Source organism: Pieris rapae, chromosome 6 (assembly GCF_905147795.1).
Source record: "Pieris rapae chromosome 6, ilPieRapa1.1, whole genome shotgun sequence".
NCBI lineage: Eukaryota > Metazoa > Arthropoda > Insecta > Lepidoptera > Pieridae > Pieris > Pieris rapae.
Window position 1 is genome coordinate 1,550,314 of NC_059514.1, and position 26,931 is coordinate 1,577,244.

A 26,931-nucleotide genomic window follows, 5' to 3' on the forward strand; every position below is an offset into this window, starting at 1 on the left:
TGATGTAATTAAATAATTAGAGCTTAAAAAATGCGTCGATCGCCGTCAACCGCGGGAAAATTGCTTGATCCATTCAAAAGTTATTGGGGTTTGAAAATTTCAAAAATAGTGTTCGAATATATAATAGCGAAACTTCTATCAGATTTTCGAGCTGGGAGAGCTTAAACGCATAGAAATATTATTTATTTGAACTCAGCGAGCTCCCCAGTACAACTTTAAGCGCCCAGGAATGGAATTGCAGGGATGGCCTTTAGGGTGAACCGTTTTTCTAATATTTTTTTTGTCAGATCAGGCAAACCCCTCTAGATAATCGTCAGATTATGTGACAGTACGTTTAGAACATAAATCTGAACCATATATATCTTAATCTGACGCGCTTGAGTATTTCAAAATGGCGAATTTTTTTGCACATTATAATAATGGCTGCGAGTTTGCTTCAGATCGAAATCGTCAGATTATTGAATGAGAGCTTTTTTTTGGTGCACTTAACACCCCCTTAGAAAACCTGACGCGCTCGATTAATTTTTTTTTCATTTTTAACCCTTACGTACAACCACCTTTTTTCTTCTTACCATCTAAGCTTTACAACCCAATAGGTCTCCACGACGCTCGAGTAAATCCCCATTTAGCATCGTGAGCTCCCCTACCACTAGCTAAATTTGGAGTCTGTAGGAGCTGCGGCTTAAAAAATAAAAATTCCTTATTGTTAAACCACCCCCGCAACCCCCTGTGGGGTGAGCTACCGTAAAATTCTACATCTCTTACAGAAGATTCCTACCAAATTTGGAATTTATAGGAGCTATAGTTTAAAAACGGGAATTGTTCATTGTTAACCCCCCCGCAATCCCCTTTGGGGGATGAATTTCTTAAAATCCGTTTTTAGTTGACCTCTACATAACGAAAGTAATATTCCTACCAAGTTCCACATTTCTAAGTCCTATAGTTCCCGAGATTTCGTGATGAGTAACTATAGAAATTGGAATACTTCGATTATCATCGAAATTTTTAACGTTTTAGCAGACTTTTTTAAAATTTTCTTACATATAAACGTTCTGCTGACAATTCTGAAGGCAATTAAAAAAATTAACCCAATCGGTCCAGCCGTTCTCAAGTGATACTCGATCATAGATACGGCATTTTATTTTTATCAAAAAATGAGAGTGAGTGTGCAGGGGTGCGTGGGAGTTGGTGGCTGGATGCGTGAAAGTTTGTAAGTAGATTCTTAGCTGAATGTAAAATAACATTATCCGTTTAGTAAACTCCGTTGCAATCCATGAAAACAAAAGAATCAAGAGAAAACGCTTGCAATTAGCGGGATAAATGTTCATAAAAGTAAAACAGCAATAAAAAAATGAAGAAACGTTAGAATTAGAGCCATAAACCATCTAGGAAAAATTTCGCATCGAATGGTGGTAGTTTCATGTCGATACGATCAGTGGTTTAGGCGTGATTAAGCACTCAGACTCAAACGAAGACCATTTTAATTTTTATATATATATATATATATATATATAGGTATATAGATACAAGAATTGCTCGTTTAAAGATATAAGATAAGATTTAACTAAAAATTATTGGAAGAATATTCCATTAAGGGTATAAAATCGCTTTATCAATCTTAATTGTATACTTGGAAAATTGGAATGATAATGGGACTAATAAAAGTAGACTAACTCTCTAAGGTCTCCAACTAATATTTTTATTGAATTCCGTGTCTTAGAGAGTACGACAAATATAATACTTAACAATTATTTAGATTATTATATAAACATTAAAATAATGTGGAGCAGTGGCACAAATGAATAATAGTCTATACACTGCACGGTCAGCTGCTGCGAACTATGTGCGCCGCCATATTAGCCTTGGCTGCTATGACGAGCGCCTTTTACTTTATCCCTACTCCGCGGCCGACCGTCACGCGACATGCGCCACACAGACCAAAAAGTTTGAGACGATGTAACCGCTTGTAGCGTTCGTGTATGGTAAGTCCGGAAGCTCTAAGCAGTCGACCGCATAGCGAAACTCAGGAACTGCTCGAGCGGTATTACTACCCGGGGGTATTGCGGATATGAGTTTAGTATAGAAACTGCAGATCGCCGTGCTGCGACCGCTCTAGAGCAGTCGGTCTCGGCTGCAACATGCGGTCCGTCTATGGCCAGCGTTAGGTATTATCAACCATAAACCAATTTTTTTATTTCTTTAAACTGGTTGGAAAATAAAAGCGATGTGAGTAATTACAAATCGTAATATAATTTACATGTAAAGTGTATAACGATGTAAACGAAACATTTCTGGACTTTTCTTATAGTTTCGAGCACAAGCTACAACTTTTATTATAAAAAATGCCATTCTTGAATGGGCTCTCAACTTACAGTTCCCGTCGTACTTAAAACAAGTTGCAATATTTAGAATTGGTTCTCTGATTATTTCATAATATACCCAGTGATTAAACTTAGTCTTAAGTAGTAGCGAATAGCACTACGATATATTATTAGTATTAAATTTCATTAAAAAGCGCGGGTAATCTCTAAATCTATTGTGAGAAAGCGATTAATGTCATCAAAACTAAACTAAGAAAATTTGATAGATCTTGTTGTGAACAGCTAGTAGCTACACATAATTGTGTACATAATATATCCGGACATAACAGTTCCCCAGTGTGTAACCAATTTTACGTAACAGATTAAAGATGGACAATGGGTTAAAGCGCATGCATATCTATTATCTATGGACAATCATTATTGCAAATAAAACAAAGCGGTTGTAAATACTTTTTATTAGAAAATGAAAACAAACTTTCTTATTCTACCTAAGGCACGACGTGTCAAAATAACCGCACAGCACAACACAAGGATTAAAGCGAATCCCAATTTTTGATTTTCATTGGATTAAAATATTCTGAACTAAAATTTAATAGTCGTTTTGTATGAAATATTTATTGAGAGAAGTTTTCTAGTCTATAGAATAACAAATCTTGTAATGTTTTTAGGAAATACAGTGGAATGACAGTCGTATAATTTAATATAATTACAAGCCGGCTAAATGTCTCTATACAAGCTTTATTTCAATAATGGTTTTCATAAAATGGTTGTATATTGTTACTAGGATTGCTGTAGCGAGTATATGGATTTATTGCTAAGCCATGAAGGAAAACTTGATATGTCGTGAAAAATAGGCGATTTAGATAAAAAGGTATATTAATAATTTACATAATATACAACAATTTTACATAAATATACAGGGAGTAAACAAAATCGCATCAAAACTTAAATGGTGTGGATTTGTGCGTTTTAATCGGTTTCATATTTTACAAAACGTTAGTAAATACTCGTATATAATAAATTTTATATCTAAAGCGAATTAATTACACGTCCCTACACATTAAAAATGCGAGTGTCTTAATTGAAATAAATAAGTTTTTTACATAATTTTAATTCGCAATCACCAAAATGTCTTAAAGTTAAGTTTGTACCAAATCGTGTTAAAGGTGGAGTTGATTTTATAAAGAGAGCAAATTAGATTTAAGGTCGAAATATCAATCGGCTTTTCAATTACTGAAAAGTGATTTTCATACCTTTCGATTTCGTACATAGCAAAATTTTCAAGAAAATTTTGTATGTTTAATCGTTTAGACAAAATAATATAAGGAACTATGTGCTGGTAATTAATATCTGATGTAATAATATGTTAAGTATGTCTTTTTATTTTATTGAATTTCAATATCAAAAGTTCCTTTAATTCATTTAAGTTACCTTAGTTTTAAAAAACAAATCTCAAAACGTCAACGTCAATTTGACAGATCTATAATCTATGATTTCCTAAAATTAAAAATTTCACAAATTCAAAAATCGTATCGCCTCCTATCTATGACGAAACGTCGCCTTTACTAAAAATATATATAAAAATTAAAAAAATATTTAGAAAAGACACAATCGTGTTCAGTCGTTATGACATAGATAAAAGACTCAGCTCATAGTCATGTCTAACAAATTTGATTTTTCTAATTTTATGCCTAAACATTATAAATATTTTTGTGGTCCCGTTAAATAATGGAATGGGGCAGAAATATTTTTTTCCATGAATTTATAATATGTTACTTTATTTGTATTTATTATAGCAAAGAAAACGAAATTCTTTATCCATAGATAATTCTGTAGAAACAAAAGTGAAATTTCAAACGATATATTGACACGCTTTTGACAGCTGAGACTATTATCTATGTCAATGGGTATATTAATTTGTAAAGGGTACGACCCTATCTTGGCACATGAGGTCAATATTGGTCCACGTCGGCCGTCGGCGCAACTGAATATACTGATGGCGGTCTGAAAACAGCATAAACATAAACAATTGTATCTCGGGTAGATATAAATTTAACAGAAATGTGGGTAGATACAAACTACCGACCAATATAAGCTATAGATTGTTAATTGAATGCTTAAGGAATTTAGACGATTGTTACATTTATTACGTTTTTGGCATATGTAACAAATAAATATTTAGATCTTCGTATCCTTATTTAGATATTCGTTGGTGTATTTTGCAACACACAAAATATTCTATGAATCCCACTGATCAATCAAGGCATGAATATAATAATTGTATTGTTTTTATTTGCTTTGCTAATTAAAAAGTAGTATATAACAAAATCTCTTGTATTATCATGGGCTTAATAGAATTTCTTTTTGCCCATTTCTTTTAAGTTTATTTTCTTTTTCTTCTTCTTGTAGTGCCTCTCCACTACTGGAGGTAGGCGGTCAGCTCAAAAATTCTAGAATAACCAGAACCCAACCTTTTACCTGAGCATACGCCTTGGCGCAGGAAGACGTGAAGGTCTCGGTAATGCGGATGCACGGGATTCGAGTCCCGTTTGAGGCCGCTGCGGCTCCATCTGAGCTGGCACTGGAAAAGTGTAATTGATAATGTAACAGGCATTTATATATCTGTTTATCTGTCTATCTGAAATTATTTACTTTATTCAAATACTATATGAAATTAAAATACAGTAAAAATCTATTGTAACGATATACGAGGACTACTCATATTTGGTCGTAAAAACCGATAGTCGTAACAGCCGATGACTGTGTTATTAAGTTTAATTCAACCGGGACCTTTAATTATCGTAACCAATGTCGTCGTAAACAGTTTTGACTGTATCTAATACAAAATCTACGATGGCTGGAAATCTTCCACAGTCCGTTTCACAAGGCATTTTCTTTTGCGAACCAGCGAACTGTGGAATCGACTCCTGGCGTGGGTCTTCCCTGAGAGACACGCCCTCCAACTATTCAATATTCGAGCGTACTCCTCCCTCAAAGGCCGGCAAAGCACCAACTAAAAATGGTGCGATGACTGCCCTTTTTAGGCGTTCTTTACCCCCCTATTATATAAAAAATCCATGACAAGCTCACCTGCCACTTGACGCGAGGGCACAGAAGTCGGCCTCGAAACGCGGAGTTGTGACGCACACGCTATAGAAGATGGCCGCGAACACGGTGGCTGCGATTTTTAGATAATTTCGTTTTAAAACATATAAATCAAAAAACACCCCATCGTCTCCACCACCAAAGCATTAATGAACTTAGAACTATTAGCAAGCAATTTGAAAACATATAGTTCTATTATAACAAGCATTACAAGTCAAATGTCTAGATTCTAGAGTTTTTTGCTCTTAACACAAAAAATAAATAATAATAATCGAGTGGCACCACAGATAACATCAACACAATTTGTTTAAGACAAATAGGTGATCAGCCGGACGTGTCCATTTTTGTGTCTAAGAAATGCCAATTTCCTCACGATGTTTACTTTGTGTGAAAAGCAAGTGTTAATCGCTAGCTACAAAACTGCTTGAAGATTATATAGTATACATATACGTTCTTCAACGCGGAGAATCTTTTTTACGATTATTTTTTATTTACAGCGCTAAGTTTTGACTAGAGATATTCTTAACGTATATAATTACGAGCGGTAATTGTTCACTTAAAAAAGTTTTCTATATCAGCAGATATTCAGATCCAAAGCCTCGTTATAGATACACGAAACGCTAAGTTAGTGTTTTAGTAATGAGTATGTTAGTGACTCACGGGAGCGAAATGATTCCGCATGGAGACGGGAACACTGGTCGCGATGGGCGTGGCCGACAATCGCAGCTAACAAAGTTAACATATTAGACATAGACATAAAATTTATTACTAACAAAACACACAGAAACATACAAAATTACAATCAAAATTAAATGTATTAAACACAAAATAAAAATCAAAGATTTTTTTTTTGTTTTTATTGTAATGCGTGTGTGTTGTGCTTGTAATTGGCCCCTGCTCAGCATTATGCTGAGGAGCAGGCTGTTCCACAGCGCTGGTCATTCTGCCAAAGATCACAGCAGCTAGTTTAGTATTACAAACACATAACATATAACTGTATTTCTTGCAGTATGTTACCTTAGCACGAACATTGCGCAATGTGATATTTTTATATTTAAACGTGAATTACACAAATCGTCCGCGTATCGTTAATATAAACCGTGTCTAATAAAACATGTTTTTTATCTCGAACTTTAACTGCTTTAACTACTTCTTTAACTGCTTGTACCGAATTCTGGGTGTACCGACGAAATTAGACCACTGTTCTTTAGTTTATGGTCTTATTTTATGAATTATGGAAATGAGCGCGAACTATGACTCCTATATGTCAAAATTTTATATCTGTTTGACGTACTGAAGTTAAACATAGAAGTCTACCCTCACAGGTGTATACTAGTATGAGCAAGGTATTTTGTTATGAATTTTGATTTTTCGTCTTTATTACCTTGTTTTAAGGTATACTTTGCAATGCACATTTTGGCATTCTGAATCGCAAACTGCAAGAAATACTATCTAACATAGCTTGATTCTGTACTTTCTTTAAATTTAAAAAAAAGGACAGACATACGGAATAGATAGGATAGGAAAGCCTATAGTCTCTCTAGGCTTTTCTATTATCTTCTATAGGTTCTGTGTTCTATGCGTTCCGTCAGTTGAAACACATATGAAAAAGCATACTGGAATTATCACAACTTTGGATACAATAACACAAACACGAATGCTCCATCACCAGTAGTATCTTTGCAACTCTCAAATGTAAATCTAAATTTACACATTTAAAAGAGAAAATCCCGGATTATAACAAAAACACTTTTAACTCATTGAATGCTTAAACAATGGATACAAATTATGTATAGTTATGGCGAATTTTGATTAAATAAATATGAATGTTTGAAAATATGTATGAATGTATTATTTTTTTTATTAAAAAAAATCATTTTTCGAATCCAAGTGGTCAGCATACAGCTCATTGGGTGCCGACTACTCGGATCCGACAGCTAGGGATGGCACTGGTATAAAAAAAATGGGACGCCCGCAATTTTGCTCGGATCCGAGTGGAGCGAGAACAAAGTAGCGGTGCCATCCACTCGGATTCGAGAAGCACTTGATGTGTTAAAAACGAAATAGTTTTCAAGTATCATGTCGTAAAAATTTGAATTATTTATTTTGTTATTCGTCCTTCATATAACAATTTCAGAAAAACATCATACTAAATACCATTAAACTATCATAAAACTTACATCTTTTGGTTGAGCCAATTGGCTTTGCGGCCTTTCTCTCCGCAAAGTTTCCGTTCCCTGCCGCACGAGTGCCGGTGGCGCTGTAAACGCAGGCTTCGATAGCTTTTCCACGTGCATATCGACATTTACCTCGTGCTGAAATTCATTAATTAATATTGTAGTAGCGATTTTTTAATATTTTTTAAATAAAATAAATATAGACTACGCTACTCAAGCTCAGGGTATTTCAGAAGTACTTGAACGCATACGTTTTTTTTAAGTAATAAAATAAGTAGATTTACTGCAATTTATCTCCCCTCCTCCGATTGTCAGCAAAATTAAGCAGAGCTCTCAAAATAGTTCATAAACGTCTTCACATTTTAAATACATAACATACATATCAGTTTTTTTAAGGGTGTTTTACAGATAATTATATAAAGTAATGTTTGAAATACCTGCGGTGGCGGTATAACAACCGACTGCCTCCTTTGCGGCAACTGTGTGATAGTCTGCGCAGGCGCAGTGGGACTAAGAGCAGGATTTGACGCGTACACATTACGCCTCACCATCGTACGTCCCGGTATACCAGGAATCGTTCTTCCAGCTATAATCAATTATATAATCGAAAATCGGAAAAGTGGTATCATAGGAAAGGAAATAGTAGCATTAACATCTACCCTCTCACCGCCTACAAACTAAAAACCCTAATAAAATACTGGCTTATGATCACGCCATATGCAGTGTTAGAGCTGCTTTTGAGACCCACGATGTAAATACACCTTACTCACTCACTCACTCACTCACTCATTCACTCTCTCACACATTCACACCCACACTTACTCATGCACAGACTCAGGTGTGATGATAACGGTTCAAAAAATAAAAATAAAAAGGAAACGAATTGGTTAAATAATGATATTTTAAGTAATTAAGTTTGTTATGGAAGAGCTGGGAACCCTAACACAGGTATATTTATTTAAAAGGGTTCCCACACTATGAAAAGAAAGATGTACCTACTTAAAATGAATAATATAACATTTTAATATTAAAACTTTTTTATTTTTATTTTATATTTATTTATTTATTAGTAGCAAGGGAAGGTGCTTCACCTTATATAAGAAGGGTAGCCGGGGTAGAATGGTATTTTTATACCAGCGAAAGGCAACAATGCGACGATGATAATAATAGTATAAATAATATATAAAAATACCTTAGACTAAGTGCAGAAATTATTTCATATATCCACATATATATAGTAAGATTACAAAATTTATAAACTAAAAACTAGTGGACGAACATTAGCTTAGCACGTACGTTTGCATATTCTTAAATAAATAATGTTATACATGGTAACACTAAGATAATAAAATTTATCACAAACGATTCGTTTAGCTTTAGAGAAATTCTGAGCAAAAAGTTTCTTAGTAAGATTAATTTAAATCAACACCTGCATTTAGGTAAAGAATACATTTTTTATAGAACAATAATTAGTACTTAAATTTCCATTTCTTCTACTTAAGTGATTTGAAATAACATAATTGTCAACCATTCGAGCGAAACATTAAATTGATTTTTAATATAAAATAAAATACCTGGTATCCGGTTGAGTTCTCTATGTGAGCTGTACTGTCGCAACTTAGACGTCGGCAAAGCCATTTTTCTTGGTACATTGGTGGGAGGAGGCATTGTTCTTACAACTCCTGAAATATATAAAAACCTTTACCAATTTCGATCAAGATCCAAGATACAACCAGAATTAATGGGCATTAATCATCACCAGTGTTAATGATTTTTATATGCATATGCATGGACATACTTTTTCATTTATTTCTATAGGACAAAACTATCCAGATACCAAACGTAATAATAATAATAAGCTTTTAATTACTCTAAGATTTATAATATATTACATACTTTAGTTCCATACCTTCTTTCTTTTAATTACGGTAATAGTTGCTTTATTATTACTAAATCCTATGGTAAAATATAAACTAAATGAAAATGCCACAGGCGGGTCATGTCTTCAGGAAAAGGAGAGCAAGAAAGCACTTTACTGGTGCCCAAACGCAAAAGAGAAAAAAAAAAACAATTCAATTTAGGAAGAAAAGTATAACAACAGGTACATGGAAGAGATTGGCAGTGCAGCATATATGTTTTTTGAGTAGAAGTATCTAGTATATAGATTTTTAGTAACATTTATGTTTCACTATTTAGCGTAATAAAAATTTGAACATGCGCACTTGTAGCAAGATTGTTAAGAATACGTTTTATAAAAAATGTATAGAGTTTAATTAAGTAAATATTTAAAGCCAACAAGGGTAAATTCCACATTCCAAGTGCCTCCTTCCAATGTTTTTTTTTTTTTGAAAATGAAAATGAACGACAAAGACGGCTCCTATGGAAACGTTGAGTTATATACTGTAATTATCTACAATAATATTATAAGTTTTGTTGGGTACGTAATCTCTGGATCTACTGGACATATTTTGCAAATGCTTTTACGAACACTCGATGCGAAAACCTTTTCAGAATGGATACGCTCTTTTCTTGATGAACAAAAGAAAGATTCAACACAGAACAACTAACGTGTTGGCCATACGAAGTGGCATGTCGATAGTATATAAATTCTCTTACCAGCACTAGAAGGTATACAATTTGGTTTCTGTTGTACTGGGTTCGTTATTTTCTTCTCTGGCGTGGACTTTCCGGTCAAAATATCACGTTTAGGCGCTGTCCGTCTAACCACCGTCCCGCTATTTATCACCGTTGTATTCAGATCGTAGGTTCTCTCCATACCTACAATTACATTCAAAAAATATTATTTCGCCATTTTGAATAATTCTACTGAGAAAAAGACACCAATTTCTGTTAGACTTCTAAGGACCTATCCGGTTGCCAAACTCCAAAAAAGTACATTGTTTCTTTCCATTTTTGTCATCGTTTCTTATAGTAGGGCAAATGGAAAAAATATGATGGAGTTGAGTAGTTTATGTATCCATTTTAAAACATCGATACAAGATTTAAATAACTTCGCTCGGTGGAAAAGAAATACAAACATTATTTTTGACACTTCAAATTCATTTTATGACGAAAATAGTTTTTTTTATAATAGGGAGTCAAACAAGCCTGCTGGACGCCCAAAAAGGCTAGTCATCGCAGCCCATAGACACCCATTTTTAAGGGAGGAGGAGCCTTTAAGGGTACGCTCGAGTACTCTCAGGATACTATAATATATAAATATATAATAAATAAAATACTGCATAAATAAATTATTATAATTGCATAAGTTGCTAAAAATGCTATGCAATAGCTTTACAGCGGCAGGCCCCAAGTTCCACATTGTATTTTGTTATAACTTATCAACAAATAACTTGTCATTTCTATGTTGCCTAAAGAAACGGTAAAATTGACTTGAAGTATACGTTTTTGGATAAGACTTTATTACCATTTCCATCCGGAACTTTGATGACCGTGTATGACTGATCTGTGATGTCATAAATGGGCGAAATCGTATGTTGCAAGTTCAAAAGCTCATTCTTCACCCCTTTCTTTAGTACTAGAGGTGTTGAAGCGACGTGCAAATCTGTGAAAGAAAACTTCTGTAAACGTACGTACGTATGTTGCACGAACATGCACGCTTAGACACCGTTGGAGGATTGTTATAAAGAATAAATCTAAGAGCGATTTAGTCTTTACAAAAATCAAACAATTTCTCTGTTTTATTCGAAAAATAAAGCATATTAAATCAGATTTTTTATTTCACCTATGGCTAAATTAAAGTACGAATTTATTGTATACTTTTGAGAGGATAGTTGTCCTTGAAAATTTATCATTTTTAGAAGTACTAAGTCTGATTAATCTTTTATGAATAACATTTGTATGTATTCATTAATCAGATATAACCATTAAAAATTAGGTCTAGCGTATTTTTCATTTGTAATTTAGACATTTGACGTTGACGTATGACCTCTAAGTGTGTCAGTTGTCAGTTTAAATTAAATAAAGTAAAATAATTATAACTTTTTTATACAGATATCGACAGACATTTGGCCACAATCACCCCGGGTGTTAAGTGAGATGCGGCCTATTGGAGGACACAACGGTCCAGGAGGCCTATTTAACCGCCGCAGTTCGATCGAATATCAAATATTTTTTATTAATAAGAAATATATGAGGCGACTTACTAGGGTCAGCATGATCCGGTGGACTACTAGAACTGAATGTTCCCGTATCGGTTTCAGCGCTTTCACTTGACCCTACCATTGCGCGGTCTTCCAGTCCCCAATCCTAAAAAAATATATAACATATTGATCTAATAATTATTTTTCATCAGTAAAAATCAATCAAGCTATAAGGTTTACTTTCCTTTTACTCGTATGTGATTTTTCCTTTTTTATACTTATTACCTATACATTGTCTATGCTTGAAAACAATATGCATTTTCGAGGATTCCAGCAAACCATTAATACGTTTTTGTACTATTATTTTTGAGAGCTTTGAGCTAGTATCGAGGACCATAGTATACAGATGATATATATTTAAATATACAGGAGTAAATACTTACATCGGGGTTTAGAGTCCTCTCGGTGCTGTCAATCAGATTCATAGTAGCTGAATTAATATCAATGATGTGTGTTTCATTTGATTTTACGTACACTACAGTTGAATCCATTGGATTGGTTTTAGGAGACGCTTTCTTGAAGGTGGCATTCCTCTTCGGTGGCTCTCTCAACGACTCCTCTTGCTTCATGACTCTTCTTCTAGTTAATAACTCTGCTGCGTTTTCCATAGATTGTCGTGGCACTGTTATAGTTTGATTAGGTAGTTGTATCGTTTTAATGGGAGATGTGTCGGTTGGAGTTTTATCAGCTTCTGGAAGCGCCTTTCTAGCCAAAGACAACTTCTGCCGAGCCTGAATGATCTCGTTTAGTTCTTGCTTTTCCATCGTAACGTTCAAACTGGTCTTCCCTTCAAGTCTCTGTACCTCCACCTCATTGAAAAACGCATCGTCCTTCTCGAACGTCGTATTGAGATTTTCTTTTTCCGCATCCGTATCTCTGAATTTATTTGAGAAGTGCAGCGTTATTGTTTCGCTCATCTCGCCATTTCTTTTCGGCGACTCTTTTGAATTATCACTATTTTCGTTTAATACTTTCGCGGTATCGATTTGGCACGCCTCTTCCCTCGCTTTGGTGTAGCTTTCCGAATTTTTTATCGAGTCCCGTTTGAATGTATTGAATAGTTGACATCTCGGTCGAGCGGCTAGAAGTTTCTCTGATTGCTCTAAACGTGTGAAAGTGGCTGAACTAAATATATTTGTGTCTGGAGTGTCTGCCTTTCTCAAAGAATTCGACACAATATAGGAAGAGTTGACAGAATTAACTAAGCTAGGCGGAAGAGAATCTAGAAGACTATCTGGATGTGTTGTTTGCGAAAGAAAACTGGTGTTCATGTCTTTATCTTCAAGAATACTCAAAGTCATACTGGTCATCATCGGATTAATACTCTCACGACCTAAGGTGGGTGGACCTGGAATTTAAATCAACGACATTATACATCGCACAATAAGCAAGGGGACTGTCCATTAACCACGTGAGGTTCTAAAAGGGGGGGGCAATTCGGCAAAAATCACTAAAACGATATATCACCCATGGGCAGGGTGAAAAGGAAGATAACACGTGTACTTATTCTTTCGTCAAACACATGATCTCAACCGAAAAGCGGCTTAGGAAAACGATTGATCGGCAGATCGCAAAGTCATCTTAAACCTCACCACGTATCACCAGGGGTAGGGAGGGGTGAAAAACATCAGGTGATTAATGGAAAGCCCCTAAGATGAAGAGCAAAGTTGCCTGGGCCCGGCGTTTCGTGGGCGTATGGGTTATTTCTATGTAACAAAAATATCACCTATAACATATAACATACCTGAATCCCTATGCGGCAACGATTTCTTTCCTTCGAGTGAGTCATGGTTGAAATTGCCCGAATTTTCCATAACAAGTGATGATACAAGACTCGGTGGTGACATGCGCATGAGTGACTCTCCACTCTGGTACATATTGAGACTATTTCTATCCGCAAAAATATTCAAACCCCTGAAAATTCGTATTTAATGTTAGGATTCCTAAACTTAAATATAAAACGGTGTATGTTATTCCAACAATACCTTAATTTTCTAAGCCGATTCGAAAAATTTGATTGCAAGCCTATCGCGGAACATGCTTATAAGGAGTATTAAGAATATCGAACACAACTCACACACACACACACGTATATACACTCACACACCATCACATAACAGCCGAATTAAGTACTTTCTAGTTAAATGTATTGAATCATTTTTATTGACTTTTCCTTTAGTAAATGTTTGCACGTTTTTGTATGTATTTTATCTTTGGCTATATCTTTAGTTTATTATGAATAATTTTATAAAGGATTACGAAATAAATAGGGGAAATTTTAATTAAAGGTCACGAGTTTATTCCGTCTAACAAAAATATGTTTTAATATAATTTTTATACATTTAACAAACCACTGTTTTATTTCTTTATTAAAAGAAATTTTTATACTATACACACACAAAAACAGTCACAGTTTGTAATGTGAGTGTCTATGGACAACATTATCTCTTAACATCAGATGAGCCTCCTATTACATAAAAAACACCACAACTAAATAGATTACTTTACTTAGCTATTGCTGGCTTACACCATTTAGATTACATGACCAATCAATACAATTCACTTTCGCGTGACTGCCAAGTCATGTCGAGCAATCAACACGTTCTTTTATTTTGTCTTTTAATCTTTAAATGCATTAAGATACGCAATCACTTTAAAACATTGACAGGAAATGATTCCGGGTGGAATTGAGAGACGAGGCTTAGCCCAACCTATGACTCCAGTATATTAAAGTACATTCTTTCATTATCGGACGTCAAGGCAAAATACAAAATACCATCCGTATCACCTCGACGTCCATCGTTCTACAACTGAGCGATTTCTAAGGCAGTTTTTGCCGCGCAACACCACTATGTGGAACCAGCTGCTCAATTTATAAATCCATATTTCTGAACCAATTCGACTTAGGGTCCTTCAAGTAGAAGGTACCAATTCTTCAAGGACCGGCAACGCACTTACGAGCCTTCTGGCAATGTGTCCATGGGCGGCGGTATCACTTACAGATGAGCCTCCTGCCCATTTGCCTCCATAAAAAAAATTCAAGTTTTGCCGTACTCATTATCTAGTCTCGTTTCTGCATCTTACCCCAGTCGAGTATTAGACTTTACTCTTGTTATGCCATTTGACTTTGGCTACAGGCAGTAAACATCCTTTTACAGGCAGTAAACAAACAACTTGTATGTATTTCTTAATTGACTTAAAAACTCTATATAAAATAATAAGCTTTTTTTCAGGCTCATCTGATGTTAAGTGATACCTCCTCAATGCCAGAGCTCGCGAGTGCATTGCCGGCCTTTTAAGAATAGGTACGCTCTTTTCTTTTTAATACTAGTGTTAAAATTAAGTATATGAATTTTACTTTGTTGCCCAATATGTAAAGTACGCACTTATTAAATGTATTGTGTAGATTATTCGTGAAACAAATGCAGAAATGTGCAATGCAAGCTTATACTTATACACAATATCACGCAATTTATTAAATGTAATGATGCGTTATAAATTTTTAATTTCCAAATTTCATTCTATAATTTATACGTGAAGTTCTTTACCTTCAACTTAGTAGAATTTAAAAAAAATCCCCATCCTTTCTGTCCCATTTTAATACCAAGATTATAAGAATAATTTACTTTGTGTAAGCCCAATATGCAATAAAAGTACGTACTTATTAAACGTATTGTGTAGATTATTCGCCGGTTGTGAGTAGTCGATGTTTATTGGCTTGAACCGTGTATGATCCGACATCCGGTCCTCTGATGTGCCATCTTCCAACTGGAAATTAAAAAAACATTGAATAATTCTGATCCATAATTAATATACTTATTTTAATTAAAGATTGCAATAACAACAAAAAAAACTAAAAGCTCCAAACCTATATTTTTATCAAAGCGTTGGTTACCTTAGATTCCTTCGAATGCAAGAACAATAAAAAATATTATTAGTTTAACATATAGCAGTTTTACCTAGCCTAGCGGCTTCAGCATGGGTCTGTCAAACATATAGTCGCAGGTTCGATCCTCGGCTGTGGAGTAATGGACAGTCTATGTACGCATTTAACATTCGACCGGTGACGGAAAACATTATGGGGAACCGGGTTGCCTTAGACCCAAAAAAGTCAACGGCGTGTGTCAGGCACATTAGGCTGATCACCTACTTGCCTATTTAATTGACAAATTACCACAAAACAGATACATAAATCTCAGGTCTAAAAATGTTGTAGTTCAAATTGATTCCGTTTAACATATACAATACTCAAAGAATAACTTATATACTTTAACTTTTTTTTATTATTTTATATTAAATGCCTTTTAAATATCACTTCCTAAATTATTAGGACTACGATCCTAGATCAAGCAGATCCAGTTCGGAATCGGTACTCCCAAAGCTGTCTTAAACATAAATATCTCGAGCGTAAACAAGTGATAATAAAATCCATCGAAATCGAAAACTAGTCACGACATAGTGAATAAGTTTAGCTATGGTTGTAATATATTAAGTCTGTAAATTTCGTTTTGGAAGATCTTTAAAGGCTTTGCATCTTTCCTGGTGTTTTTTATCTGGTTACCTGGAAGATCTATATAGGAGAGTCATAAGATAACGGTACCCCGTTGTTTTACGAGTTCATTCATCATTTATTTTTTAGATAATTTTTTTTCTTCTCATCCCATATATGTTTTCAGTATCGTCGATCGGAACCCTATCAAGGGTAAAGGCCTACTCCACTTTTATCTCCATTAGCTTCCGCTTCTTTTTCACGAGAAAGAATAATTGTAAATAACTTATGTATTTAACAATGTTGTCTTTGAAAAGAAATAAGAATAAAAAATATTTCTATGACATCCTGAATCGCGCTAACGAAGTGTTTCCAGACTGGGGGGCTTAGGATGGGTAGCAGTAGATAGGTCAAGGTCCCTTCATGTGTCTGATGATCTTTCTACACTAGGACAATTTATTTATCTTTACACCAATGACTAATTACCGTTATACTTTTATTATAACAGTAGGCAAACGAGCTCACCTGATGTAAAGTCATACTAACGCTCGTGGAAACTCATTGCTAGGCTCGCAAGCATGTTGCTGGCCTTTAAAGAATTGCCGCGCTTTTTTCTTAAACAAAAGTGTGTAAGTGGGTAACGGGTTCCACATAGTGGTGGTGCGCGGCAGAAACTGCCTCAAAGACACTCAGTTTTTGAACGACGGACGTCGAGGTGATACTTTTATATTTATTAATATATATTATATTATGAATAATAATGCATTAGAGACATCATTAGAAACACGTAATGCATGATTAATATGATACACTGTCAACGTTGTCATAAGACAATTTTATAGAGTAACGTCACACAAAACATTGACTCTTGGCACGACTTGGCTATTGTATGACATAACATTAATATTATATGCAACACAAATCGTGTTTTCTAGAATGAAATCACCTTCGTAAAAAACTGTTCATTCACAATAAATTCACGTCAAAAGATGCTTTTTGTATTTGTGTTGTACCGTATCAAAAGAGTATCGTAATAATAAAATGATCTTTCATTGAATAGAGGCCATTTTCAATAGTTTGTGTAGGGTTCAAATCTAATGTAATTTTTGTTGTCATTCAAGTAACAAACAGCCGTAGTAATCTGTATTTTTGAGTTTAAACGTAGCAAGATCATCGTCACTCTATCCACCTTATAAAATATAAAATCTTTTAGAGCGTCCATTCGAAATGTATGTCACGATAAGAGCACATGCACTCTAGTTTAAAAATAACAACTACAAATCTTTGCATCGTTTTTAAAACACCACTATCACTTTTTGTTATATTGTATTTATATAATTTCTTCGTTTCGCTTGATATAAATACTAGCCAAAATAATAAGGCCGGCAACGCACTCGCGAGCCCTCTGGCATTGAGGGTGTCCATGGGCGGCGGTATCACTTAACATCAGGTGAGCCTCCTGCCCGTTTGCCCCCTGTTCTATAAAAAAAAAAAAAATCAGTAGCGGATACAACCTTGAGATCTGGACCTCAGATTTCTGTACATTTATGTGTCAATCTAATAGGCAAGTGCCTGTGCCAGACACACGCCATCGACTTTTTGGGTCTAAGGCAAGCTGGTTTCCTCACGATTTTTAACTTAACCGTTCAAGCAAATGTTAAATGCGCACATAGAAACTCCAGACAAACAGCCGGGGATCGAACCTACGACCTTTAGGCCACTAAGTGAAAACTGCTCAAATTGTACTAGCCAAACCTGAACATTTTATTCTTCTATCTTGAAAGTAACTTAGTAGCTACACACAGCTCCACGGCTTAACCAATGACAGACATAATTAACTAAAACTTATCCAATTATAAGCTATTTACGGCTAGTACGTTGTCCCATATACATTAATAGATCCAACCAGTTATCACTTGCAGATTTGCGCAACGTTTTGCCTTCAAATACAAATTGACATTATTTATTATAAAAATTAGGTATTGCGTCATACTTCACGTTCAAGGTTTTATTTTAACACTCTTACGAAGTGTCTAAAACGCCCAACTTCCGGATATTAAGAAGTTTGCTTATAAGCGATACCGTTGCACATCGTACCTTTAATATTGTCGTGTAAGAAATCAGTAGAAATCAGTTAGTGAATGAGTAGGTACCGTCTTTTGCCAGTCCTAAATTAAACTATAAGCCAACTAGCTATTTTCTGACACCCCGGTGGAATTCAAAATGCTTCTGCGATGCGGTATGACAGTAGCCGCGCTGTTTATTAGTGGTTTCATCTCAAATTAGAAGGGTTCCCATATATGAGTTATCACCGTTTTAAGATAGGATTTAATTAACAAGGAATCATTGTCATAAACTCTATAAAAATATTCCTACCTATTAGAAGAATAATTATTACTAACTTAGCTATCTTTGATTAACCATCTTTCAAACCATTATATACTACAAATATAGACATAATATACGTTAACTTGAAACCAACTTGAAAACTATGTGCATAAAACAGTATGCAAGAGAATAGGGTACAACTTAATCAATAGGCGGCTTCTTATGAGAGATGTAAGCAGTCGAAGAAATCAGCTACAATGACAATCACGCCACTCCCAAAGAAAAATCTATTAATAGAAGCACAACTGTGACGGTAACCTATAGACTAACTAATTGAGCGTTAAGTTTTAAACCCATGTTACGAAATGGAAATCTAAATATACATAATCTAATCAAAGGTTTATATAAATAGAATTATTTTTCTTTGTAGATACGATTTATTTTACGTATTAAAGCTGTGTTTGTTTCGTTTAAAGCTATAAGAATAAATTAACTGATAGCTATTTCAAGAATAAATCGTTTTATTAGAAAAAACTTAAAGCCATCAAGGCTAGCATTTTGGAAACCGAGCGTAATTTTATATCTATACAAACGAATACATATTGTGACGTAAATGTATAATCAAACCACGACAAAATAGTTTGACAGCTCTTTAAACACAAATGGATGTTTGATTCACGGTCTAGACTACACTATTTTTCAACATTTTTTGATTAGACAATTTTTCTTTTGTAACATAAAGAGGCACAAGAATTTAGAAAGGCTAAGGGGCATTGCACAAAAAACGTTGGCAAACACCAACTAAATCCATAACAGGACTTAGTTCTTTATAAGTGTAATGCAAATCAGCAGAAGTGATATGGATCAAAATATCGATATTCAATCAAGTCGCTAAAGTTCCGTCAGACAAGTGACTGAATGAAACAAGTTTCCTAAACGTTCCGGGTCCTAAACGTTCTTCAAAATACTACAATCGCATATCTTGTGTCCCTTACCTGTGGGTCATCATCCAGAGCCATACTACGCCTTTTCACCGCAAACTCTTTGATAACATTACTATTCTCCGTATTAACATCAACATTGAACGTCTTCAGCCGCAACATGGGGCTGATTGGGCCCAAAGGGTTGTTATACTTGTTGTATGTGAGATACTTGTTAGCGGACTGGTTAAGCGATTGGTGGGGCGACACAGCTGGGTTAACTTCGACTATACTCTGTATGCTAGGTCTTTGTGGACGACGTTTTGGTCTCACGAACGTACGTGAATCGAATTTATGCTTGTCCGTTGCTGCAGCTTGATCTGAAAGGAATTAGATATTACTAAGTAGTCCTTGGAATTGCATAAGACATTGAAACATTCAAAAGGAGCTTATATATGAAACTTTTTAAGAGGTTAGATTTTAAAATATTTTCCTCATCGTCTTCCGAAAACAAAGTTCTTACAATACGAGAGAAATATAGACTCTACAACTCGCGCACAAGTATAGTTTGTTTAAATAAAAACAAATCTGAATCGCAATACTATAATAAAAACACTATAGCAATATTTATAGTAGCGTGATAAATATTTTGTTTAAGTTATCAGGATGAGAGGTAAAGATCAAAATTTCGGCTACGTTTACTTTGACGAACTTTAACTAAAAGTCAATCATTTTTTTTAAGTTGGACTTATAGCCTAATAATTAAATTAGTTTAGGTTCTGATAAACCTGGATTTGACAATCGAATAAGTACTCTGTCAGAAGAAAACATTAAAAAATACATTTGTAAAACTAAACTTAAAGTGTTGGTTGGTCGATAAATAATATTGAAAAGGCGATTAATCGAATTTCGTACAAACGGCTACGCGTTGAAGGACTTTAAGTGGAATTGATTCGGAAATACTTCAGCGGGCAGCTGGTTCCACATAGTGGTGGTACTACCTTTGTCAAGCATATTAAAATATATTGAAGCAAATGTAATCAAGCTTTTCTTGCAGAATACTTGCGCAGCCAATTTACTTATCCTATATATTCCGTGTAATACAGTTGGCGCCACATGATTATACTCTGTGTATTTTTTTATGTATCACACGTAGACGTCTATCAAGGTTATTGGAAGTGACAACTAATTATCTGTGTGATTGCCACGGAAGATAACTGCATAGAAGGTGAACGCACTCATTAAACCAACCTATACAGTTCACTCTCAAGCAGTAATAAAGACATATTTGTTATATTTAATACAAAAAATTCCTAGGATAAAAAACAAAAAAAATTAAGTACTTGGATATGGCCGGAAAAAAAATTCTAAGTCTTTCAATAATTTAATTACGGCTAACATTAAATACCTATGTGCTATATATTTAAACTGTGCTCTTATTGCGTAACGATCAGACGTCGAGGCAGAATACGAAATTCCACCCGTATCACCTCGACATCCGTCGCTCCACAAGTGAGCGTTTTTGCTGTACACTACCACTATATGTATGGATCCCGTTGCCCACTGAAGTATTTCCTTAGAATTCAACTTAGGGTTCTTCAAGAAAAGAGCGTACCAATTGTTAAAAAGCGACATGCTTACGAGCTTGGCAGTGATTGCCCATGATCGTTGGTACCAACATCAGGTGAGCACGTTTGCCTCCTGTCATAAAAGTATATAACGGTAAATATTAATTGATATAGAGAAATATATATTGCCCGAGTGGAGAAAGGAGAGCGAGCCCATCACTTAACATGAGGTGACCCTCCTGCCCGTTTGCCCTCAACAGAGGAACTTTCTTTTATGGAACACCATAAAAAAAGTTTTTTCCACGACGATGAATGACGAGAACGATGCGAAAACGAGAAAAACGCATCACGCGGATTAAGCAAGGGGACTAGAATTCATATGAGCTTCATTAAAACCGCAAAATATTTCTTTATTACTCCTCTCCTCCATTATCCTCCTTTAACGTTATAACCGTCTCTCTTAAGTGGAAATATTTTGTATTAAAACATCAATAATAAATATCTCTTCAAGGGAATTTATTAATTAATTAGCTCAACTTACTTTCAAGTATTTCTAAGTTTCTAGGCATAGTGGTTATAGGTAGCCTATATTTAGTTTTAATTCTCAAATATATACATATATTCTAAAAGTTTCAATTGTTCACCTTTTTAGAATATTGGCTTAGTCAAGATAATAATAGTAGTGTATATAGAAAGACGAAATCTAAATCAGTATGAAAATGTGTTAAATATGTATCAAAATAGTAATTAATTATTCTACTGGCGACATCTAAAATGTCGTATAACAAATTTTCATACAAAATTAGTTTCATATTCCATACGATAAATTTTTTAACCCTTTAAAAAATTTGTTTCTTTACACACTGTTTCAAATAGACAATACACTGTGATGAAAACCATGAAAAAACCAGTGACAAGGTGTGATTTAATTTAGCATTAAAGGGCCAATAATCCTTTCCCAACTAGAAACTATTTGCTAATGCCATAGCACCAAAACAAGAAGTGGTTATATTCACTCCATACTGAATGTAGAACAAAATGCATCAACCCGCCATCGGAACTCCTTAAATGGTACACCATTTGACAGACAACACGTCCGCAATGTTTATTATGTAGACTTTGTTATATACTTGTTAAATATCCATACGTATTCTAAGTTTTAATGTCACTTCAGGGCAAACAGATGTGCTTGACCCGTCCTCGTAATATCGTTATGAAAATCGTAAATATAAGTCTTAGAAGGCGCACCAACGGTTTTACGGAGTCTTTTAAGGTATAGCAACTAAACGTGGGTTCGTTTTCAAAGTATTATCGGAATAAAAAAACAGAAAGCTACTTATCTATTCGATCACGGATAACTGATTACCAATAAAACTCCGGTATTTTGATTGAGTAAAACTACACACTAGTGTTAAGTTCTGTATTATATTTTGTTTCGTATGGATTGTCAACAAACTGCTTTAGCCGATTTGTACATCCTTTACTTACTTTTATTATATTTTTATCTCGTTGTGTATTGTGATATAAATAAAGTGTTATTTTTATAAGTGAGATTATTTAAAATAACATTAACACGACTGTCACATCATGTCATATTTAAATGGTAACGAAGAAATTGGTACGTAATTAGGACAACGATAGTAGGTATGCAATGTCCGCACGCGACCATAAACCTCATGAAAACGCATTCTAGAAAGTGAAACGGCTATTCAATACTCATAGTATGCTGATCGAAGCGTGGGCAAATCCATACTCGAATGACATCATTTATAGACTTAAGAGCGGCTAGCGATTAACGCGGCCAAAGTCGTCGGTTATGTTTCCGATGTCATAAGTGCTATCTACAAAGATCTTATATTCCCCTAGTCTACCTATATGATCCATTTAAGCTTTAATAAATAAATGTATATGTTACGTATTTAATTAATAAAATTACGATACTAACTAATTGTATAACAAAATACATATGAAAACGTATTTATATACGAAAAGTTCCTTATTCAGGAAGATTTATATTTTATAACAGTTAATGAAACGAAAGTCAATTCCTATTCTCTAAGAAAAATAATGTGTAATTAAAATAATGTAGTCTAGAAAGTACAAGTACATATTTTCACTTAGTATAATTCCCACGTTCGAAATATTTGAGCTTTGTACGAAATAATAACTACAGTTATTGTACTGGATATTATAAAGAAATATGAAATTCAATTTTTTCACGTACCGTTAGTTGTGACATTAATAGCTGTAATTAAGACAACTTCAGCTGAAATTAACCGCAATAAGTCTTCATGTTTATTATGAAATTTACAAAATATTTTTTTAGTGTTCTTTAAATTAATTATAACTAACATTGTTTAGCAAGTTTATCGCTTATTAAAATTACTGTGGCTGAACTCAACGCTCGGTATAATTGTATTTTACACCTTAAGATATCGAAGCAACAATTAATATTTGTATTCGGAATACACAGCTGATTCGCCTACTCTATCTTACTCATGGCAAATGCAAATGCATTAAAAATATTCACTATATAGCCATCGCATTTACGAGTGTCATTCATGTTCTTCGTTCTTTAAGTTAAATTTTGCGTAACAGACTTAAATTGATAGTGATTATTTTCACATGTAGATGAAAAACATTCAACCATGAAGCGATTTGATCGCAGCCACACGCATAGACCATAAATCCATATGACAATCTTCATATGCAAAATCTATATACAACTAGGAACAATAGTATTGTAACCGGATGAAAACAAGAATAAGTCATGTAGGAACCGTATCTTGAGAAAATACTTGTATAACCAGTTACTTCCTCGTTAGCTTCCTATGTTTTTACCTTCAATCAATATAATGACGAAATTATGTTTAACAATGATTTAACTACGTATTAATTTACGTTAAGTAGTCATATTACGCATGCGTGCGTATATTTTTGAGATTATATCTGTTTCAAATCATCGATTTATCGTAATTACTTTAATAGGAAATGAAAGTCTTTATAATTTAACCTAAATTTTTAAAAAAGTAGTTACAACTATATAAAAAGAAGTACCATAATAAATAAAAAGGATATTAAATATAAATAAACAGATGCAGTCAATAAAAAAATGTTTTCATACAGTCCATATAATGAAACTTTTGCTCCATAATACAACTGTAAATGTGGCAGAATTAAATGATTGTAATATTGCCTTGATACAACTGGGTGAAACTTTGATTATTTAAGATCTTTTGTTCCAACAATTTATTAAAAAAGGAAGATTCCATTATATTACCAATATAACTATATATATAGCCTCCATAAAATTGCAGACATCAGATATTGGCTTGTAATGAAATAATGCACTGATATTTGATAAGAAACAAGAACATATTTGATAATATTACACAGATAAATTAAAATTATAATAGGTTATCATTGTCAATAGGACATTGCATTATAAAAAAAATATTTTGTACCTCTCACTTTCTATTTAGTCTACTAATTAATTAGTCTATAGAGCTTTTATCTAATGAACCAAAAGAATTCTTTTTCAAATAAAAACTACACTTTAAAAATAAACATGTATATCTTCAATAATTGTAATGTTGAAGGTACCGGAAAGTATGACTTTAAAAAAAAAAACTTTCTTGTAATAAATGGACAGTATTTGTTTATAAGCTAATACTAATCTCCACATGTAAAAAAATTATTAACATATGTGATGTTTGATTTTAAAGCAATGCATATAAGATATGACTCACTCTTTGTTGAAAGTCTATCAACCATAACCAACATCAATAAAGTGATTAGATTAACAATAGCTTAGTACCTATACAAAATAATGGTATTTATTATATTTAAGAAATACATGTAGTCTGGTGTCTTAATTATAGTATTCTAGACTGAAATATGATCTTAGTGACTGCATAGGATCAAGTTATTGTTTCTGCTAGCTAGAATGTATCTCCTATCATGTTACTTGCACAATATGACAATACATTGTTTACTTTTAGTATCATATCACATTGTTATTTTAAATTTTGTCTATATAGCAGCCCTAAAACTGAACATGATAATGTGAAACATTAACATTTTTACAAAAATCATTTGGACAGATACTTAATTTTATCATATGAATATTCTAAAAAACCACTACTAATCCTACAAGTAAATTATTGTAAAAATTTTGTATGATCAATCAAAAAGATGAGAGATTTTAGTTCAACAAATTTACATTTAAGTGACTTACTTTTGAGTACATTATCCAAAACTCCCAGTAAGTCTTCTTTTGCTTTGATATAATCATCATCTTCATTTATAGGCCAATCAAAGTTTAATTTGTATTCAAATAAATCAAACCTTTCTCCTGAGTCACCAGATGCTCTATACAACCTACAGAATAAATGAAAAACTTGATTTTAATATAGCTAATAATATGGTCTAGGTAATGATTTATTGGCTATTGAATCTGACTTTGTCTTATTAGAAAAAAACAAGCAATACTTTTCCATAATAAGCACTATTATTAAAATAGATTTTTTAAAGATCTAATTTTTTTTTAAACAAAAGTATTAAAGTCGTGTGTTAATCCAAATAAAATATTAACAAGACTTAAGATGACTAGCAGGTGTATAGAGATGAGTATAAATATAAATATTTGTAGACAAAAAAAAACAATTATTATAAACAGGTGGTAGTTCAAGAATCCTGTCAGTCTAGTCCGTAAAGTGGACTTGGATTTGTCGCATGTTCAAACGACGTATGTAGAAAATATATGCTAAAAAAAGTAAACAACCTACCAAGTCTGTTCATCTGAAAAATCTAAGGATTCCACGTCAATCAGATCAGAATCGATCATATTATCTTTGTTTATATTGTGATCAAACTGATTCATAATACCGAATAAACCACAACATTAATTTGGCACTTATTCATTAATCACATTTAATTTTTTTGAATGTATAACGTACAAGCACGGATAATACTGAACAAATTAAAGAAAAAATTAAGTTTATCAGAATAACACGAAAATGAAAATGTCCCACACAATTTAGTTTGGAATTTGGCAGATAACACAACTGCCAAAATCTGACAACGGTTAATTTCATAGACAACTTGTTACCTACAAAGACTAGTAGAAACTCACCATCAGAGTAGAACTAGCTAGCACTAATAAAGATAACAAAGCAGCATAGAATCAGGCACATAACCCTATCTATCTATGCTGACATTATTATACGTATAAATAAATAATTTGTATCATCTTTTGTTGTTATTTATACATTATTTTTAAATGACTTAAACGAAGCGTGAGTTTCTCGATTTGACGTGTCCTTTTTTTACGCGTTAGAAAAAAATAATGACAAATCTACTAGTATGTGTACTTATATATTATTATGTTCATGATTAGTATTTCTTTGGCGTAACAAGACAAAATTCTTTTCAAAAATTTTATCTTCGCCATATTCTATTTTTGTAGAAATAACGACACTAATAATTGAAATGTATTAAAATATTAACTATAGCTAAGTTCAGAGTCTTGGATTTTTGTGACGGTGTGCGCACACATTGCATCGCGAATCACGAAAAAATATCATAATGAAAGTGAGAAAAAAGTAACTAAGTTGCTAAGATTTTGTTTATAAATTTGACTTAACTAAGTAACCTTAAATATACCTACTCTCACGTACGGCTGCCAAATGTGGACATATAACAAAAAAATAAAAGCTCATGCTACTACATGCCAGAAATCAAATCATGCTTAATATGCTTCTTGCATACTAAAATAAGAAATGTTAAAAATAACATTTAAATTGCAAGATAATCAGATAATAGGTGTACTTTACAGACAGGATATGGAAAGGACCAAGGG

General features: G+C 33.6%; 1 protein-coding gene across 2 annotated transcripts; it reads right to left on the bottom strand.

The window, feature by feature from the left end:
- Positions 1–2,761: 2,761 nt before the first annotated feature.
- On the bottom strand, positions 2,762–26,152 carry LOC110996984. Of its 2 annotated transcripts, XM_022264906.2 has the most exons (16): positions 25,859–26,152; positions 25,309–25,451; positions 19,579–19,883; positions 15,428–15,534; positions 13,511–13,680; positions 12,150–13,114; positions 11,770–11,872; positions 11,031–11,168; positions 10,220–10,381; positions 9,178–9,285; positions 8,041–8,189; positions 7,607–7,741; positions 6,087–6,152; positions 5,412–5,499; positions 4,800–4,902; positions 2,762–4,325 (listed from the first exon to the last, which is right to left on the bottom strand). In XM_022264906.2, exons 1-16 carry the CDS (start codon positions 25,951–25,953, stop codon positions 4,274–4,276), a joined length of 2,889 nt encoding a protein of 962 aa, XP_022120598.2. In that variant the 5' UTR covers positions 25,954–26,152; the 3' UTR covers positions 2,762–4,273. The 2 variants fall into 2 exon arrangements, with proteins under 2 accessions (XP_022120598.2, XP_022120614.2); XM_022264922.2 differs by lacking the exon at positions 6,087–6,152 and having other exon boundaries at positions 25,859–26,151.
- Between the last annotated feature and the right edge of the window lie 779 nt (positions 26,153–26,931).